Source organism: Mesoplodon densirostris, chromosome 5, assembly GCF_025265405.1.
Source record: "Mesoplodon densirostris isolate mMesDen1 chromosome 5, mMesDen1 primary haplotype, whole genome shotgun sequence".
NCBI classification, from domain to species: domain Eukaryota; kingdom Metazoa; phylum Chordata; class Mammalia; order Artiodactyla; family Ziphiidae; genus Mesoplodon; species Mesoplodon densirostris.
Window position 1 is genome coordinate 5,218,153 of NC_082665.1, and position 21,652 is coordinate 5,239,804.

A 21,652-nucleotide genomic window follows, 5' to 3' on the forward strand; every position below is an offset into this window, starting at 1 on the left:
GTAGTGTTAATAGGATTACATGTTCAAGAAGCACAGAGCACTGGTTGATCAGGAATTCCTCTCCTTTATTCACTGTTCCAGTATGAGATTTGAGAAATGTATTGAATATTTGATGAGGATGTGTAGAATAACCACGGAGATAATGGGTGGAATCAAACAATACTTCTGAAAAGAGTGATGAAGTGACGACTTGTGCTCAGGTGATTGTTTAATATGTATTAGTTCCCACAGCCCAGACCCACTTCTCCTTTGCACACCTGTTACTCCTCTGGAGGGGAAGAATGAAGGGACTAGTCAAAATTCCTTTCATCTGAGGAGAATCCAGGGTCATATTCCAATGCCTAGTATATGCAAATTGTATTAACATACTATACTCAAAATGACATTATGGAGCTAACCATTCTTCATAATTTTATGATAAGGAACTTCAATAAAAGCAATGGAAAGGTATACTTCTCCCAATATTGTCTGTAAGCGAGCATTTCTTTTTTTTTTTAAACATCTTTATTGGAGTATAATTGCTTTACAATGGTGTGTTAGTTTCTGCTTTATGACAAAGTGAATCAGCTATACATATACATATATCCCCATATCTCCTCCCTCGTGCCTCTCCCTCCCGCCCTCCCTATCCCACCCCTCTGCAAGCATTTCGTGAATGAACGTGCCTGGTGCTATGTGGGCTGCAGTGCAGGATGCCCACACACGCCAGTTCATAAGATGCGTGCGGTCTGGAGATGTCCTGTGGTTGACGTTGTACTTGCTCTCACACTTGCCTAGAGGAAGCTCCGTAGTCCAATAAAGATGTTAAAAAAAAAAAAGTGTTTGCCCCCAAAGGAAGGAAAATTAGAATGCTTTGTAGTTGTACTTTCAAATCACTTGCAGACACATTATCTCGTTTGATTAGACTGAGTTGAGGGTTCTTTCATGTTCTCACTGATCTGTGCTGTTTGCTCATAATTTGTATTAATAACTGTGACATTCTTATCTCCAAGAGGAGGTGGGCACATTGCCTAAAAGTCAGCTTCCCTCAAGATTTCTGTGTTTTGTGTTTAGGCAGCCATATACTTTTAAATACAGAATTGGCTTCTTTATTTAAAGAATAAAGAAATACCCCTTCATCCGAAGGGGTAAATGAACATCAATATCCATTCTAGTACCCACGAGGTCTCCCCAGGGTGGGAGCCTCTCTATATGTATGAACACCGCTTACATAGCAGTGGCTGTAGAGGTGACTAGAGGTGACTAGAGTTCCATGGAGCGTGTCCCAGACTCCAGTGATTTCACGCACCGAACGCATTGGATATTAAACGTTATATATCTTGACATCTTTTTTCATAATAAAGCTATTCTCTTAGGAGAAACTCTCTCCCCACCTCTCCTTCCTTGCAAAGAAGTGTAGGTGGTTTGCTCACTTTTATATTAACCTCGTTCTGCATGAGATGGGCAGAGGATGAGTGGCTTTGAGAAGCTGTTGTAGGTTCGGTTGTGTCCCCCAGATGATATATGAAAGCCCTCACCCCCAGTAATTCAGAATGTGACCTTATCTGGGAATAGATCATTACAGATATAATTAAATTAAGATGAGATAAGACTGGAGTAAGGTGGCCCCTTAATTCAATATGACTGGTGTCCTTATAAGAAGAGGGAAATTTGGACACAGACACAGAGGGAACATGCCATGTGAAGACAGAAATAGAGGTTGGAGCTATGTGAACATAAGCCAAGGAATGCCCCGGGCTACCAGAGGCTGGAAGAGGCAAGGAAGGACCCCTGCCTAGAGGCTTTTGAGGGAATATGGCCCTGTCAGCAACTTGGTTTCATACGTCTGGCCTCCAGAAATGTGAGCAAAGACATTTCTGTAGTTTAAACCACCCAGTTTGTGTTTTTTTAATGTACTTTTTATGGCAGCCCTAAGAAACTAGTACAGATGCCATATTGAAAGATGAAGCCAAAGACGAAAAACAAAACAAGTTTCACTGGCAATCAACTCTCCAAAGACCTTGCATCTTCTCACCATGAATTATTCAAGTCTTTTTTTTGTGTGTGTACCTGTCAGTTTGAAAACCAAGACTGTCATCTCTTGGTTGGCTATTACAGATCCTTCTAAAATTGCTTCTGTCTAACAGATGACTGCCAGACTCCATGTTCTCTACTTCTGTGCAGTGGAGAAAAGAAAGAACAAAAATTGAGCTTTCGACTGAATATTGAGATTAGGCTCCCACCCCTGCTGAGAGGGTCTCAATATGAAACTGGGCAAGAGAAGTCAAAGGAAACTCAGTTAAGCAAAGCTAAGCTGAGACAACATCATTCTCTCCCTCCCACATCCAGACAACTTCCTCTCCAAGAGGTTTCATAGGGACAGGAGGTAGAGTCACATGATGAACAGGAGACAGTCGGGGTTTATTCTCAATGATGTGTACTTATGATCCTGGCCACACAGTCTGTCCTCCTCTGAGGCTACCTTCACTCTCATATACCCTCCTCAGCTGCACACACCTTCTCTTACTTCCATAATCTTGCAAAATCTCTGTCCTCAAGTTTTCTCTTACACGATGAGTGAGCATTGTGATAATGTGTATGGTGGCCATTGAATAGGAAACAGTGCAGGCAGCAAAGTTGGCGAATGTACATAAAGAAGATATTTTGGGGAGTGCTTATCCATCCAGTGATTATAACAGGATGTAATGATATTTTCTTTTGAGAACAAGAATTAAGGGTATGCTTTGTAACTCCATTCATTAATCTAAGTCAGTTGAGTCTATATTTCTTTAGCTAAGCTTTTCGTGGTTGGATGCTTGCCAGCTAGGTTCATATGGTTACAATGTTTGGGGAATTTAACAAAGAATTTTGTAAATATATCTGGAAAGTGTTAATGCTAAGAGATCTAGGATGGAAATTCAGCATCAATTTGGTATAATCTTTCATAGAATTTGTTATATACAGTGAATATGTCTGGAATGGGCCAGAAAAAAGTGGTGCCCACTAATCAGATGTCTTTTTTATGACATTAGCTTTTTCGTTATGCCCCTCATTTATGCTATTTCACTTCATAAAATATTGGTTATTTTAAAAAGATATTCTCTAATTAAATTTTAATATCAAGAAATGAAAGAAAGATGGCTTCAATGCTAGACATTTATAATGACTTTATTACATCCTTGCTCATATGACAAGTTGAAGTTTTCTCAGCATGATATGAGAGCAATTTATCAAGAGATATCAAAATGAGTAAAATGTATGTTGTAGAAAACCCTTTTGTACTCTCTCTCAAGAAGAGAGCAAATTATCTTGAAACACAAGGAATTTTTATTCATCCTTTCCAAAGGAATATCCTACTTTTATTACATACGTGTTGAATTATATTGAAGGAAAGAGTATATTTACCATGTTGTATGGGATTTCTGAATGGTGCAAGATATTCCACTGTACACTATAGTTACTGTGAGAATCGCTTAGATAAGCTGATAGAAAATGGATATGTTCCACGTGGAACTTGAAGACAATTATTAGGTGGGAAAATGTGGGGGAAAAATGTAGGGAATTTTTTTAAAAGCAAGATTTGCTTACTGTAGAACACTGAATTTGTGCAAGCATACCGCAGTACTTCATTTGCATTGGAATGCATTCTAATAGGTCTTAAAATGGCCTTTATTCCCATGGTTTTGTGAGATGGTTCAGTAAAGTAAAGACTATAAAACCCCTTTGTAAAGTGTAAAGTATATGGTCTGGATTTTCAAATAGTAAGGAGGTGCCTGCTAGATGAAGATCTTGGTAAAATGGAATCTGTGGATCAGTATCATCATTGTACTAAAGAGACTGCTTTCCTTCAGGAATGACACAGGACCTCAGAATACCCTGCCTCATATGACACCCTTCCCAGTGTTCTTAAACACTGTTGTTGTCCAGTGTTCTAGATATACCTTATTTTTTAATGTCTATAGTATTGGTCACTATAATGATGAACACTTTGTACGGTCATTATTTGCTTAGAGTTGTGCATTCATACGCATTTCTTTGTTCATCATTCCTTCCTTGAGTATACTTGCCTTTCCTGAAGCACATTCTTTAGTTCCAGGAAATGCCTGTTATTGACAGACTCTCTCAGTTTTTATCAAATGCTGGCAAATTTTTCTGATATTTTCCTCCAAATATCACTTATCTGCCATTTTTTCTCCTCTCTCTTTCTGGAATTGTAATAAGCCATATGATCTCCTCCATCCCTCCTCTAAGTCTCTTTATTCTTTCGTATTTATATTTCTTGTTCTCTTTAGGCACGCATCTGGGTAGTAATTTCCTCAGGTTTATTTTACCGTATATGAATCTCCTCAACTGTGTCTAATCTAAATAATTATATCAAAGATTATGTTTTGCATTTCTGGACATTCTATTTCATGCTCTTGCTAATTTATCTGTCTCTTTTGACACCAGTCTGTTGCCCTATCTCATTCTTGATTCGGTTTTATATTTCTGCAAACATTTCAAAAATACTTCTTGAGTCATCTATATTCAGTTACTCCAATATCTGAGGTCTAATCCTTTCTTCTGACTCTTTCTTAGGGTAAATTCTTCCCCAGTATGTTCAGTGGTTTTGGACTGGGGGCTCAGGATTTGAAAGAAGGAGCTGGGCTTCATCTGTAAACATCCTGGTGGTTCAGTCCTCCAGGGAAAATTTACCTTTGCTTCTGCCAGATGCTCTTGGAAACTGGGTCATTATATGTTAATTTCTTGGCGTGAGGTTTCTTAGACCCTGCAGAATGTAAAGCCAAACACCAAACCTGAGCAAGCCTAGTGCTATGGTTAGACATAATTTTTACCCAAAGGTCAGGCAGGAACAAGCAAGGGTGTTTGCTAAGAATGTTTTTTTTGTCCATCACTTCAGTGAGTTTACAGTTTTCTGCAGGGGTTTCCTCAACTTGCATAGGACTAAAGTCTTCTCTTTCTTTCCTCATTTCTCCCTTGAAGAGAAATGTCCCACAGCATCCATAGCATCTGCGAGCTCTTTGCTCTAAGTGTTCACTTCCCTCTCCATTTCTAGAACCCTAAGGATTTTCCTCACTTGAGAACTGTGCTGTTCATGTAAATGTGTGTTTATGATATTTACCCAGAATTGAAGTTTCTTATACTAGGAAGTATTTCATAATAATTAACCTTTTATATCATCAGAAAAAGAAGTTGCTACAACACACATTGACTTATGACCATATTCAACTATTTGGGAGAACAGGGGAAAATAAGGTTCCAAATAACAAACCATATTTTATGACAGAAATGCCCAAAAATCAATCCAGGAAGGAATTTTATCTCAATATTCTAAAAGAACATTCACTAGATGGTTGTATGATAAAAAAGCAATTAAAATAATAAAGAATAAGAAATATATGTGGGGGAATTTGCTGGCAGTCCAGTGGTTGGGACTCTCTGCTTCCATGGCAGGGGGCACAAATTCAGTCCCTGGTCAGGGAACTAATATCCCACATGCCATGCCGTGCAGCCAAAAAAAAAAAAAAAAAAAATGTGGAATAGAGAATAATAACTGCTCCCACTTTAAATTGCAAAGTAATTTGACAGGGTAACATTGAGAAATAGAATTCTGCTAATCACTAGTTTCTATCACAGCCTAAGAAGTAAACATAGGAATTGGTTATAGATTAATAAAGCAAAAATTGTCATTAATGAGAAAGTACTGAGGTGATGCAAATTCTGCAAGAATTCACTATTTCATTTCTGAGAGCATTTTCTACACCACACATGTGTTCAGTCCTGTCCTCCAGGCCAAGCCCCTGGGCTTTGGACAGACCAGCAGGGGTAGCAGGAGGTCTCCCCACAGTGGCCAGGTGTGGGCAGCAGCTTGAATGTCCACCAAGGAGTCCTCAGCACCACGCCAGTCCATCTGCTGTGGATAACACTCATTCATGTTCACAGTAAGTCTCAGAAACAGCCTTTAAAATTGCCTTCAAACAAAGTCTCAGAATCTAAAAATCTGCAGAGACTTACGGTCCTATATGTGTTTTCCTTTTAATTTTCTCAAGGAGGTTGCAAAACCCATTAAGAGTTGCTTTACAATGAAAAATACTTATGTTTTATTCAAGAGTTCATTCCTTTTCAAAGGCCTTATTTCACTTATATTTGCCCGGGAGGCAGCCTGAGGTAAAATGAAATAAAAGCGCCATGGTAAGATCTACAAGGCTATGACACTGCAGCAGGTGCTTTAATGGAGCTTGGTATTGCTTTTATACAGCGATGTGCATTAACGCTTATCCGGGGCACTCGTGGTGTGGTGAGGGCTAGATGCACCCTGAACTTGTTACTGCTGACAACATGGAAAGAGACTCTGCTGTTTAAGGCTCTGAGGCTGATACTGACAGCAATACCCCATCAGCCCAAAGAGGCCCCCTGCCCCTGGCTGTGAATAACTTTACTCTCTTTTTTTATACTTAGAATTATTTCATTACTTAGAATGATTCAAGTTCATTTTTCTGATGAAGATTTATCAATCTTTTAAATATGTATTATGTTTTTGAAGGAAAGACAAAGCTGCAGTTAGGAGGAAGAGGCATTGCAAAAGCAGCCTGAACTCAAAGCAATCTTCAGCAGTCTCACGAGCACCAGTAACCCAGCCAGAACAGTGACCGAGGTGTGCCAAACCAGGCCATCAAAAAATGCATAGCACTGCAGAGGATCCAGGAAAACTGAAAACACAAAACATCTTACCCCAATAATTATGTATCGAGGTAGACATGTTAGTGAGACTCTCACATGTGTGCTGAGGAAAACTTGTCAAAGTTTGGGAAAACTTTTTTGGTAATAGTGGACTATTGACGTCAATCTTAAAGTCCATCAATAATGGAATGAATGGATTCATTCCTTCATTTGACAGATATTTAATGAATAACTGCTATGTATGTGTCTTGCACTGTTCTGGGTGCTAGGGATACAGCAATAAAAAAAAAAAAACAGAAAAACTCATACCTTGATGAAGCACCATTGCATTGGTTAGCCTGAGATATATTTACACAATATGACACTATATTTCCATTAAAAAGAATGGACTAGATTTCTCTATAGCAACATGGAGAGAGCTTAAGAACACATATGTTAGGTGGGAAAAGCAAGTTTTTCCATAATAACTAGTAAGCTATTTATGTAAATTTGAAAAAACAAAGACAATACAAAACCATATGGATATATATATATGTGTGTGTGATAGAATAAAAACTGTAAACTGGGAATATATACACTTAATTCATGGTAACAGTGGATTTTTAGGAGAAAAAGGAGAGGGGACAAAGCAAAGAGAGGAATTTACCTTTCTCTGTAGAGTTCTTTCATTAAAATAAAAAAATAACAGTGTTAACAATGATCAATTCTGTGTGTTGGGTATACAGATTCGTATTTTATGTCTGTGTAAGTGGTTTATGCTTTTTCAATTAAATGAAACATGGAAGGAGGAGGAGGGACAGAGGAAGGAGAAGAGGTCCAGTGAGGACGAGATGGAAGAAAATAAATCATTATGAGACCAGAACTTCCTCTAAAGGACTGGTTCCTGAGGAACCCGAGAGATCCCTGGTTGAAAGACTGAGTGGATCCCCCCAGGATCTCCCTGCCTTGGGCTCCTGCTGCCTGGACGGCTTCCCCCATCAGTCATCTGTCTTGCTGTCCAGTTTGGGCACCTTCTTTCACATCTTCCTGTTCTGTACTCAGCAGCATCCCCGACTCAGCCACCACTGCTTGACCTCTGCTTCTCTGGGGTTTACCTGTTGCCTCACAATCTGAAACTCATCTGCACTATCCTGGCGGCAACCCCTGACCTGCTGGGACCCCTGTTTTACCTTCAGGATTTCAAGGTGTCACACACACAGCCCCTCCACCAAGGACCTCTTCTCTGCTCCCCAGCTGCCCCTTGGCTCCCAGCCTGGCCTTCTGTGAGCCCAGATCTCTCTGCACCAACATAAAGAGAGGGTGCAGCCAATGACTTGCCAGCTTCTTGTCCCCTGGTCATGCTGAGTGTTTTCATTGTTCCTTCCTAACCACCCATGGCTACCCCTTTCTTCATGGAACAAAGTGTGACTCACCTCTTCTTGGAGGCATCACAAATACAGTGTCTCAAACAGTGCTCATTCATGAACCACCGTTGGGATTTCTGCCATCACTGAATACCACCCACACTGTTATCTATTTTGGTCCTTTACATGGCTCATGTTTTCTAAAAGCAATGTAATGATAAATTCTGGCCAGACGCAAGTGCCTTCCAAAGGCTCTAAGCCAGTGGCTTAATTTTCCTGTGTTATAAAGAAAAGAAAAAGGAGATTGACAATTGTTGGAGAGATGTCAAGATAAATTATTGCCACAAAAAAGTACTGAGAATCCTAGTGGAGGAGAGATGGATGCACGTAGCCGGCGGGCAGATAAATGGGACCCTCTGAGTCTTTCCCTTGGAAGGAATCAGAGGGATTGAGGAGACGCATGCAGGGAACAAATTCTCTGGATGTGCTGTCATGGCATTTCTCTGGCGAATGTCATCAGCCTGCTTACCAATAGCAATTCCTGCCCCACCCTAATTGATTATAGATATATTATTTTTCAGTCTTTTTTGACCTCAACACTTATGTATATCCAGCTGACACTATTTGATCCTGCTTTTTGTGGTTTGTACTTTTATTTTATGGTGTATTTTTCCCCTGTAGCTAGAAATTAGTGTTTAGTGATGGAGTTACCTTAACCCCATTACCAGCTCTGCATATCATGGGCAATTGCTATATGACTGTATTGATAACGTTTTGTCGTGAAAGATACTGCTAGACAATGGATTTCATGATCGGTGAGATCTGGGGAAGACTTTTAGGAAATGGAGATGCTCTTACATCAGAAAGCTCTGGGATACGGAAGCTGGTGTGAGAATTTCTACCCTGTCTCATTGGGTCAGGCCATTTAAAACCAAGAGGTTCTGAGATTGGGGTGACAACAGGGGCTGTATATAATAACATGACTTCTGCCATGGGGTGGTCTTCTAAGTACATATTTGCATACAGATTTGTCCTGATGACTCAGTAAACTCATCATAATTCCCTTAGACATCTTCATGTATCATCAGAAAACAGACATAATCCAACACCTTCACATGACGTGGCTTGAAAAAGAAATCAGCTGCTTTGTCTGCCACTGTAGCTATAAATGCAGCCATGCCTGTGACCTCAGAGACTTGTCAGTCTGCGTGCTTGAAGGGAAACCTTTAAGAATCTCAAGTATATAAGGACTGTTAGACTTGCTCGGACATGGGAAGCCTGGTCAACAAATAAACAGATCTACAGGATGCTGAGCAGTGCTCTTCAAACATGTTTTACTCTGATTCACCATAAGAAATACAGAGTAAAAAAATACATTTTATATTGAGACCCAGTATGCACGTACATATACATAAACAAGTACATGCACACCTGCATACACACACACACACACAATCCTGTATGGACACATAGGAACTAAAACAAAGCCTTCATAAAATACTGACCCCTACTATTTGTGATGCACACTGAATCGTTCTATCTTCTCTATTTTATTTTTTTAAAATAAAGTTACAGTCCATGAAATTGATTTCACAATCCATTAATAGGTCACTACCCACCATGTGAAAAACCATTACCCCACAATATTTAAGTGGCCACGAAGTAGTGTCTATTTTTATTCTTAAGACTTCCTGTGTTTCTACTTTCTTTCCTATAACCATATGTCATCTGTTTCAGGCAGACTAACATTATGATTAATATTCACTCTGTTTCACCAATAAGCCCAGGGTCTTCAATTCCATTTGGGTCCCTAACACAATAAACAGAAAAAGCACACTCATTTGGGATTGATGTGCATGCTTTGCTCTTTCTTCACTTTCTTTTTTCTGTTTGAACATGTTGCTTTTTAATCAGCACACAGCCTTGACTAGAATAGATGTTCAACATGAAATACACAGTCCCTTCCAGCCTCAAAATCAGAAAGCTCTTGGGACAGGAAACAACGTCGACGCACCGCTTCTAAATATTAGTTAACCTGATACAACAAGCAGGCGAAATGATGTTCTTTTCCTTATCTTTCCTACATCTGTAAGGGGCCACTTTTAATCCTAGAAGTCCAAACTATGGCACCCAGGGACACCAGTGCCACACCCAAGGCTCCTCCTTCCCAGCCAAGACTCTCTTCTCCAGCTATTCAACTCCTTCCCAAAACACGGGCATCACCTTTGACCCCGGCCCTTTTCTTCCTCCTGCAGCATCCAGGCCAGTTCTATGTCCTGTCAGCTCTATTTTCAAAACGCATCTTATTTCAGTTCCCTGAACATGCCATAGTTTTTCCCGCCTCAGGACCTTTGCACGTTCTCTCTCTTTTTCGGTCCTCAGCCCCCCTCTTGCCGTCTACTGTGCCTCATTTGAAACGCACCCTGCACAGACCTCTCAGACCCCTTGTCTAAACAGCGATTCTCTATCTAGATTCAACCTTTTTGTCTTAATTCTCTCAAGAGCGCTTTTCACATTATGTAATTGTTTTTGTCTATTTACTCATTTTGTCTGTCTTCCTAACTGAAATACTTGCTCCTAGAGGTCAGGGGCCAAAACTGTTTTGTTCATCTTATAAATGAATAAATACAACTCAAGTTTTTATAAGATCCTTTGGCGATTAAAAAAAAAATCCTTACATAATTTCTTCAAAAAAAATTCTATTCTTTCCAAGGATTTATTCTTTTAAAGAAATAGGAATCTAATTAGAGGAAAGATTGATGAGACTCGAATATCTGTTCAAGAGCGCTGATCTGAGCATTAACAGCCTAAATGGGGTAATTAGGTATACAGTCGGATTGCAGCATGTAGGCTTAAATTAGAAGTGTGTAATTGAGCCTCATTTAACTGCAGGAGAATTTCACTGAGAGAATTTTATTTACATAAGAAAAATGTCCTAGTGAGATTACTTTGGGAGAACTTAGACATATATCTGTCAGATCACTCCTTACTTACCAAGTCCAGCCCAGGGATGCTGGCTTACTCCTCACATCCCGTGTGTGGAGGGAACATCACTCTTTCCAGCCACGTGGGCTTCCAGGAGGCTCAAGGTCCAAGTTGGGGCTTCCCAATTTTCTTTTTTTTTTTTAACTTTTTATTTTATATTGGAGTATAGTGGATTAACAATGTTGTGTTAGTTTCAGGTGTACAGCAAAGTGATTCAGTTATACATATACATGTGTCTATTCTCTTTCAAATTCTTTTTCCAATTAAGTTGTTAAAGAATATTGAGCAGAGTTCCCTGTGCTATATAGTAGGTCCTTGTTTGTTATCTTTTTTTTTTTTTTTTTTTGTGTGTGTGTGGTACGTGAGCCTCTCACTGCTGTGGCCTCTCCCGTTGTGGAGCACAGGCTCTGGACGTGCAGGCTCAGCGGCCATGGCTCACGGGCCCAGCCGCTCCGTGGCATGTAGGATCTTCCCGGACTGGGGCACAAACCCGTGTCCCCTGCATCGGCAGGCGGACTCTCAACCACTGCGCCACCAAGGAAGCCCATGCTCTCTATTTTAAATACAGCAGTGTGTACATGTCAATCCCAAACTCTCTGACTATCCCTCCCCCCAGCCCTTCCCCCCTGGTAACCATAAATTAATTCTGTAAGTCTGTGAGTCTGTTTCTGTTTTGTAACTAAGTTCATTTGTATCATTTTTTTTAGATTCGGCATGTGAGTGATATCATGCAATATTTCTCTATCTCTTGATACTTGATGCTTTCATATCTTGATGTGTTGATACTTACATAAACATAACAGGCCCTAACAGTATGATGCCTTAGTGTACAGAGCCTGTTTTGGGGGAAAATTCAAAGTATGCATGTCATCAGGCATTTAATTCAGCATTTGCAGGGTGAGGGGAAACAGTAGGTAAGTTAGGCCAACCCGGGGATTGCCTTGTCTTCGAAGATGTTGCCGTCACTTGGGAGAGGCTAACACATACATGACCAATTAGACTGAATGCAATTAGGTGTGAAGTCGTGTGTCACACAGTAGTTCAGGAAGATCAGGAGATCCTCTATCTAGTGGAGTAGACTTTGGGGTTAGGTGTCTGGAGTGGGAGGGTTACAAAGACAAGGAAAAGTATGGAAAGCCTCCCCTTCTGCCTTTAAGCATGCACATGTGTGATCAGGCTGAAAACCAAACAAAACAGAAGACCATCTTTTGACACATTTACTCTCAACGTAACTACTATCCTAGGTTTCTCTCCTTCCCCTCTGTCGTGCTGCTCACCTGAGTTTGGTCTACACCTGCTGCATCCTGTCTCTAAGCTCACCACCGACTGATACCTTCTTCAAAATAAATTTCAACTGCACAAGTAGGACACTAAGACGGTCTTCTTTTAAGATATTCAAAGACATGATACTATGAAATAAAACATGTTAAGTCCCCCCTTCCCTTCTCCTAATCCAGTCATGACCTCAGAAGTGAAGCAACTACAGTTAACATTTTGGTGGTTATCTTTTCACTTACATACACAAATTTACTACCCCCCAACACAAACACACATTCATTGTCTTTTGTACATAACATTATATAATGTTCTATAATTACTCTATGTTATGTCTTGGAGATCTTTCCATGGATTATACATAGATTTACCTTACTGTCTTTTAAATGGCTGCATAGTATGGATGTACCCTCATGCATTAATCTATTTGCCCCTGATTGGCATTTAGGTTTGTTTTCCATTTTTCATTTTTTAAACAATGCTGCAGTGCACATTTTGGGTGTACACTGATGTGTGCACATGTATGAGTGTTCCCTAAGATAGAGTCTTTGAAGAGGACAAGCTGGGTCAGAATATATGCAATTCTTACATTTTAAGTATGCTAGCAGATTGCCCACCAGAAAGCAAAAGCCCTCACCAATTTGCACTCCTACAAGTGGGTGTTCATTTCCCCATGCATATTATCAAATACTTTAATTTTTTTCTAGTCTCCTGGGTGAAACATGGCACCTTGTTTTAATCTGCATTGATTTGGTAAAGTTCTACATAAATTCTGATCCTGAATCAATTAAAATATAATTTCATTTGTGGAAAAATTGATGTTTTTACAATTTCACGTTGTCTAATCCTGGAATTTGATACACCTCCCCGCATTTATCCAGGTCTCCCCTTATCCTCTTTGGTAATGACTTGTAGTGTTCTTTAAATTCATTTTATATAGTACTAGCTCTTCGTAGCTAGAGATTTAATATTTTTGCTGATCTAGCAAGGTGGATATTTTACCATTATATTCTATTGAAGATTACAGCTATTCTAAAGTGCTTTTCTCTAGCAGGAACTTACATAGACATTCTTATTTAATATCACAATATTTCCAGGAAGGTAATATTGCCCCAGTGTACAGATAAGGAAACTGAGGCTCTGTTAGGCTACATTTGTATTCTCAGTTATCCTGATAGGAAGACACAGAACTGAGATGTTCACATTATCCTTTCCAGAAGTGCTCTCCTACCCCTGCCCACTACTCCATGCCCTCCTGGGTCTCCGTCCTCCTCTCTTGCTGTCTTTTGCTGACCTTCTTCCCTTACTTCCCTCCCTGGGGGCTCCTGGGCATCAGTTCCCATAAAGGGCTCCTCGACATGCGTAACTTGGTTCCCAAAGCTCTGTCTCCAACTCCATTGTATTATCCATGCCAAGTCACCCAGCCTGTCCAGGACTGAAGTCCTGTCTTCCCTGAGAAAGAGACAGCCTCACCTGACTTCTCTACTCTGTCCCTGCTACCACAATCCCGTCAGTCCTCAGACTCAGTACTTGGTGTGATCCTCTCCCCAACCAAGTTCTGTTGATCCTTTGTTTAAATACATTTCTGTGCAAGTCACTTCTGTTCCCCTACAGCTGTTCCTGCACTCAGCCCAGGCTTTCCTGCCCATGCTCCGGCCGTGACCAGGTCAGGGAGTGCAGTGGGGGAGGATGTGACCTCCCAGCCCCATCATCAGGGTATTGTGCTTGCTGGGATGCTTCTAGTTCTGTGAGCACAGGCAGTCACTTCACCTTGGTCCTCACTTTTCTCATCTGTAAAAATGGGAATAATAACAGTACCTGCCTTCTTGGGTCATTGCAAGAACTAAATGGGTCAAAACATATAACATTTAGAGCAACGGTGGCTCACTGAACACAGAAGATCTACTGGCTCTGATTAGGATTAGGATTCATAGCCAGATGTCTCTGTGTCCACATTTCCCCTTTCTTTAAGGACAACCATTCCACGGGGTTAGGGCCCACCCTACTCCAGGATGACTCCTTCTTAACTAATGACATCTGCAGTGACCCTGTTTCCAAATAAGGTCACATTCTGAGGTCCTCAGGGTAAGGACTCAACTGGTGAATTTTGGAGGGAACGCAATTCAACCCATAACAACTGGTTAGATGTCTTACCTTAAGCGCCTACTCCTTTCTCTTTCGTATATGAGGCTTTCAATGTAATTTTGTTAAACCATAATTTTTTATCAGGCCACTCAATTGCTCAAGAAATACCTGTAGTTCCTTCATGCCTGCATCTAGTTATGGCCTGTCATCCACCCATCACATCACAGAAGAGACACAACTCAGAACCATTGGAATGAGTTGAATTCCTTTCCAATCTACATCTGAATTAAGAGAAATAGCTAACTTAAAGTTATCATAGATTACATATGTACATATATATGTATTTTATATGTATATTTTTTTCTACTTCTGTTTTAGTTAATGCTAATTTAACTTTCAAAATAAAGAAATATAAGCTATTCATGCAGAGGCTCATCTCAGTTCTAGCACTATATACTTAGAACTTGGATTTTATACTTGTGTTTCTCTCAGAAACTGATATGAAAACTGCTCAGGAGAAAGCTCTGTTTCGTTACACAGCATAGATGTCAATTGCAGGTGGCAGCACAGCTGATAGAAGTTTCATTGTGTTGTGCTACCATTTGGCATCTTATTAGAAGAACCATCTGTTCTTTTAATTACTATTAACTCAGTTGGGATTGCAATAGCAAAAAAAACCCTAAGATATATTTCTGACTAAATGAAATATCAAACATGCTTTTAAAATCTTCCTGAAAATAATATTGCCTCTATTGAAGATCTAACAGCCTGGCTGTACAGGAAAAAGCCAGAGAGCATTATGAAAGAATAATTAACATCCAAATCTGCAAATATGCTCATTTTCATATAAGAATACATTACAGTCATTCCTAGGGGGGGAAATACTCTTTCTATGTATTATACATAAGGAAGTTTCATGTTGAAATCTAAAAAGAGGAATTTTAGCTTTCTTTCTTTTTACCCAGACTTAAGAAGAGACATTTTGTATATAAATAATGATAGATGGGTTTCATCCACCCATCTCTTGAATAAATATTTTCAGGAAGCACAGCCAAACACTGCTCTGTGTTATGGAGATGAAAAGTGGGTCAGGACAATTCAAGTTTCTGCTGTTCTGGTTGAGAATAGAAATGTTAAAGCAGTCTTCAACACACCTGAGATGACTCCATGTAGACATAATACAGTCAAGTGCTCTGAGCATGACCGTGGATGTGGTTCATGTTGACATTGCTGGAAAGTTGCTTTAGGAACTGAGGTCAGAATGAAGGGAAGGAGCCAGCCAGCTAGAGGTCTGGGCTCAGGGCCCTTCAGGTGGAGCAATTAGGGGAAGAGCAGTGTGGCCGGGCCAGAGGGGAAGAGGGAGAGAGTGCATGAATGATAGGGCCAGACCTAGACCTAAACCGTTGAGCTACCATGAATAACTGGGTCTAGCGGGACTCCATCAAGACACGGGACAGTCTGCATGGAGGTTGGGTGGCAACTGGGCTGAGGGGGAGCCGGAGTGGAGACAGTTTGTTGAAAGACTGGGATCCTTAGACCTTGGGGGTGCACGGAGAGGGAAATGGGTCGTTCAGGATGTATTTTAGAAATAGGAACAGAAGGACATTCTGGTGGATGATATATGAGGGGCAAAGAATGATTAATTTGGAGAACTTCAGAATATGTATCTTATGTTCAGATACTGGCAAACATGCCAGGGGATATTATTATTCAAATAATATCATTATGATGATAGAGGAGGTCTCTGAGTTTCCATCTACTCCAGATCCATCTATCTATCTATCTATCTATCTATCTATCTATCTATCTATCTACCTACCTATCATCTATCCATCATCTATCTATCTATCTACTTTTTATCTATCTATCTACCTATCATCTATCTACCTATCTATCTACCTACCTATCATCTATCATCTTTCTATCTTTATCTATCTATCTACCTACCTATCGTCTATCTATCATCTATCTATCTATCTATCTATCTATCTAGTTTCTATCTAATCCCTTTCTGCTGCAGAAAGGATTTCTTAAGACAGTGTCCACATAACCTCCTCCCCCAAGAACCCCACAGAAAGGGTGTATAAAGGCCCTCTCTGGGCCTCATTTATATCTTTCTACCCCTGTTAGTGCTCTGTTGTGTGACACTGGCCCAGAGAGGGTAGGGAAATTTTTGCCTGCGGTGACACAGCTCTAAGTGGCAGAATTCTGATGTCAAACTCACCATTGTCATTTCCACTTTGGTGCTTTTTCTAACACATGAGGTTGCTTCACATCAGGAAGCACATCCATGCAGAGTTAGAAGTGAGCCCCACTATGTAAGTGAACGGGGGCTCAGACAGGCCCAATGGCCTTGGGCAGTATTAGGTACACCTGTTGACCGGCTTCTCTTAGCAGGTCAGCTGAGTAACGCACATGACATTTACTTCCAAAACTACCATTTTAATGCATGGCTATCTGTTAGAGGGCCTCTATGCATTAACCTCATCTCCAACAGTAGAACCAAGAGGATGTGACTCATCATCTCTTTTTCATAGCTGAATAATCCAAACGTTAAAGAGGTTGAATATCTCATCGGAGGTCACACATAGTGACATTGACAGGTTTGGAATTCATATCCATTGGATTCCCAAACTCAGATTTTTTTTTTCTTACACAATGAAGAATCTCTCCAGGTGGGTGAGCTTGTTACACTTGGTACCAGGGAAAGAGCTTTTAACTCGATACTTTATAAGAACAGGAAAAAAAATAGCAGAGTAGATTGAGCAAGCAGGTTAATAAAGGGCACATATACAGCTAATTATTTGTATCAGAGTAATACACAAGGATGAGTACAGGTTTGGTGATAAATGTCAGTTTTTCCTCCCTCAGTAATGGTGTTTCCCTTCATCTGGATGAAGATAATCCTCTTCCCAGATTACAATCCAGCCTCTTCCCTCCCATCCTGTTTTCTTACCTGATGCCATGTCTCTAACCCTGAGACTCAAATCTGTTTAGATTGTAAGCTCCCTGAAGACGGAGGCTGTGTCTCATTCCTTTTTGGGTTCCCGGAGCCCAGGAGAGTGCTGGCCCAGTGAACTGATGTACCTCTCAGCTCTGGTTTCCTGTTCACCCAGAACACATGGCACCTCCTAGAATCAGCTCCCACACACTGCCTTCAGGAGGACACGCATGTCTGCTGTCTGCAGTTGACTACTCATAGTTTGGCAAAATGGATTTCTAGAACTCTTGCTATTTCTCTGCCTCTGACGCTGGTCAGAAACCCAAAAGGCATTGTGCCTGAGCCTCAGGACCTGCCATGCTCTATGTGTTCACTGCTCAGCACCATGACAGGAGGAATGTGGCTGTAGGACTTCTACCCTGAGTGTTCTACAACATTCCGAATCATGCAGATGCCCCATTTTCTTTGGTAGTTTTATGTTTCTAGATAGAAATATCCCACTAGTCCCTGGGGTGAGCTTAGCCAGGCTGGCTGCACTGGTACCAAGCTGTGGGTTTACTTCAGTGGCATTAACATACCAGCTCATGTCGATGAACATTGGAGAACCACGCCAGCAGTCACTTGATACCCATTTACTCTTAGTTTATGCAAACTTCTAACAGCTTTGGTGTGTCTAGTTTCTACCTCTCAGCATACTGAAGGCATCACATTGGGTGTGTGTCCACAGGGATACTGACAGCAGAGAGAAGTAACAGCTAATAGCCTGGTAGTAACAGAGGGAACAGATGAACTATTAAAGACAGAAGCAAAGGCTTGAATTCCTGGACCATTTAGTGCATGTTGAGAAGCCAACTTCTCAACTTCTGAGACATCCCTCTAATAACTGAGCAGCATGGATCAATAATCAACGCCCACAATGATGACCCTGAATCCAGAAATCACTCACTATTGTTAACTAACTGATTTGCAATGTGTTTAACAAGACAAAATGTATCTACTGTATTTTAGTAATGTTTCCACCTAAAGTGCTGATAGTTTTCCAAGGGAAATAAAGTTACCTATAGAATTTTGACTTTGCACAGTTGTATATTACCAGACAGTTCTGAGTAGTAAAGGGTGTATGTGTATATGTCTGTGTGTGTGTGTGCATATGTGTGTGTGAGAGAGAAAGAGACAGTTTGTGTGTGTGTGCAGTTTATTGCTATTAATATTTTGTATTTTAATATTTGCCTATTTTAACAGAAGTATGCTCTTCAATTTCATTTAAGGCTGTGAACAAGCCCATTTATTGCATATGATACAAAACCCTCTGGTGATGTAAGACAGGAAGTGGGGTGAAGTGGCAAGCAAGGGGGTGAATGAGAAGATTCCTTGTCACTGTGAAGCCTGGCGTTCTAGCGACTGTGCTGTCCCTCACTGTCCTGAGGTTTCCACGTGTCTCGGGAGTTCAGACTGAACCTTGGGTCTTCACAGCCCTGTCCTAATCAAAGGCTTCTATTCTTCATCCTTATTTTAAATTTTAAAATACTGATTATTTTGGGGATGTGTTTTAACGAGAAATAAAGGGTTAGACAGAGATGGTTCAAATTAGCCCAGGAATTCAGTCACCTCCTTCTCTCTTTCCTGTGAATATTTCAGAAAATGTTTCAGACAGGTTTCCTGTTTTTCTGAAACAACATGTCTTAAGAGAGTCTTATTTAGCATGCTAAGTGGGTAAAAAGAAGTCAGATATTCCAGGAGCAAAGTGAGTGATCAAATTAAATGTGCCTGGAGACCAGAGCTATCTCAGGAATCAGTGGAGTAATGAGTGCAGGCTGCTGCTGCAACCCTGAGCATCTCTCAGCGCTCTGAGCAGCCGTGCACATGATGCTTTTCCTTACATTTAGCCACTGCTGATGGCCTGTCAATTCCAATGAAAAGACTCTGTGTTAGAGAGGTGACAGGAGTTAATACAGTATCTTTTTCATCCCTCTTTTCTGCCTATCACTCTGTACTTTAAAGGAACTGGTTATGAAAGCATTATGTAAGTATGCAAAATATATTGAAGGAGAAAAATGTTTCAATTATACACATTATATACTGGTAAGAAATGCTTGGCATGTGATGAAATATGACAAGTGGTATTTTTAGTTGCTTTTTTTAGGGGGAAGATAAAGCAAAAATATCTAGAATATACAACATTTGCTTTTTCAGCTATTCTAATATTTAGCATATTTATAGCATGTTTTAAAATAAGTAACTAATGCAGTTGTTTAAAAAGTAAATTTATTACTTAAAGATACTTTATCCTCCTTTATTAGTTAGTTGGTGTTCTTTTGGAAAGCTTATGCTAGATCAGTATTTGTTTTATGATTTTTTTCTTGTTCATGTCCATGGAATTGCTTTCATATTGCATAAGAAGTAATAAGCCATTTTTATTTTTTAACATTTTTTAAAGATTATTTTAGAAATTATTTTTACTTATTAAAAATAAAATGTGTTGGGTCTCATTGCTGTGTGCAGGCTTACTCCAGTTGTGGCAAGCAGGGGCTACTCTTCCTTGCAATGCATGGGCTTCTCACTGTGGTGGCTTCTCTTGTTGTGGAGCACGGGCTCTAGGCGTGCGGGCTTCAGTAGTTGCAGCATGCAGGCTCAGTACTTGTGGCTCATGGGCTTAGTTGCTCCACAGCATGTGGGATCTTCCTGGGCCAGGACTCGAACCCGTGTCCCCTGCATTGGCAGGTGGATTCTTAATCATTGTGCCACCAAGGAAGCCCATATTTAAAAAAAATTTTTTTAACGTCTTTATTGGAGTATAGTTGCTTTACAATGTTGTGTTAGTTTCTGCTCTATAACAAAGTGAATCAGCTATATGTATACATATATCCCCATGGCCCCTCCCTCTTGCGTCTCCCTCCCACCCTCCGTATCCCACCCCTATGAATAAAATATAAGAAATAACCAAGAAATAACCAAAGGTTGGCTCAACTTAAATATCTGAGACCTAAAATTAATGAAGTCAAGACTCCTGGCAAATTCTGATTAAAATAAACCCAAGGCAGTTTCAAATGAACCTAAGGAAAACAGTTTAAAAGAAGGTGAATTTTTGGCATTTTAGTCCTTCCCCAAAGAGACAAAATCACATTATCTTTTAAGTAGAATTGCATCAGACACAGAAATATTCCATAGGAAAGACTCTAACAGTGGTAGAAAGCGTCTTGAGTCACTACCATGTAGGTGCAACGACTCACCTTGAGATTTACTCCTTAGCTTTGATTTGATGTATCATCAAGTTATAATTGAACAGTGAAAAATTATCTTTAGATATTTACATTTTCAAAGGAAAAATCATCTTTATTCTTCTTCAAGCAGCACTGATGCTTGATCTCTTAATGTTAGCCATTTCTGTACAAATAGAGTTGTATAGGCGAAAATCACAGGTCACGGAGAACACATTTTGTCCTGTGCTGATACGAAGGAGGAACAGCTGGGTGTGGCTTTTTTCTCTCTGAGAGGAAGATGTTATTGTCAATAATTTGAGTTGTAATTAGGAAATAGCAGTGTTCTCTAAAACACTGAATATAGGAGGAACTGATCTTTGTCTTAGAATATAGAGGTAAGTGTTGGCTATTATTGAGGAAATATGACAGTCTTTCTTGGAAAGATTGTGGAATGTATTATTGCTCTATAGTCTAACACTTTTGTGTGTTTATTGAAATATTTCAAACTGAGGCAAAAGTTTACATTTACATGAGGTAGAAATTTACAAAAGAAAATTAATACTCCTTTAATTTGTCACATTCTAGAGAAAAGTGATGATCAAAGAAAATATGCTAAATTAGCTACATACTAATTATATGCCTACTTTGTTGCTGTTAAATAAATACATGACCTAAAAAATTAATTCATGAGAGTAGGCTTTACAAGTATATATTTATTGGGTGGCATACTTACTAAACCCTCTTAATTTAGGGTAGTTGAAGAATTAATATATATCTCAGGCCCTTAAAGTAACACACACATACAAACACACACCTTTTATTTTCCTTCACTATTCAATGACTTTGTTTATATGACTCGGTTGCTTCTGTTCTGTTTTAATGGGGTAATTATTTTCTTTTATTTCAGGATCTAGATTTCTCATCACATCCACTGGAGCCTTGTATATTAAAGATGTACAGAATGAAGATGGATTGTATAACTACCGCTGTATCACACGGCACAGATACACCGGGGAGACAAGGCAGAGTAACAGCGCTAGACTTTTTGTATCAGGTAAAAATTCATCAACACTGTGTTTTCTATCTACCTCTGTCTTCCTTTGTTAGTGCTCTGGGATGACTCAACCAAAATTGTGGAATTCATGAATGAAATGAAGCCTTCA

The 21,652-nt window shown here is 39.9% G+C and overlaps 1 protein-coding gene across 1 annotated transcript in view; it reads left to right on the forward strand.

Annotated features, from left to right (window-relative positions):
- Positions 1-21,652, forward strand: part of DSCAM (DS cell adhesion molecule) — a 753,140-nt gene that overhangs the window by 395,742 nt on the left and 335,746 nt on the right. Inside the window, exon 5 of the mRNA XM_060098767.1 lies at positions 21,397-21,543. Within this exon, the coding sequence (XP_059954750.1) occupies positions 21,397-21,543 (147 nt within the window). The remainder of the gene's footprint in view (positions 1-21,396; positions 21,544-21,652) is intronic.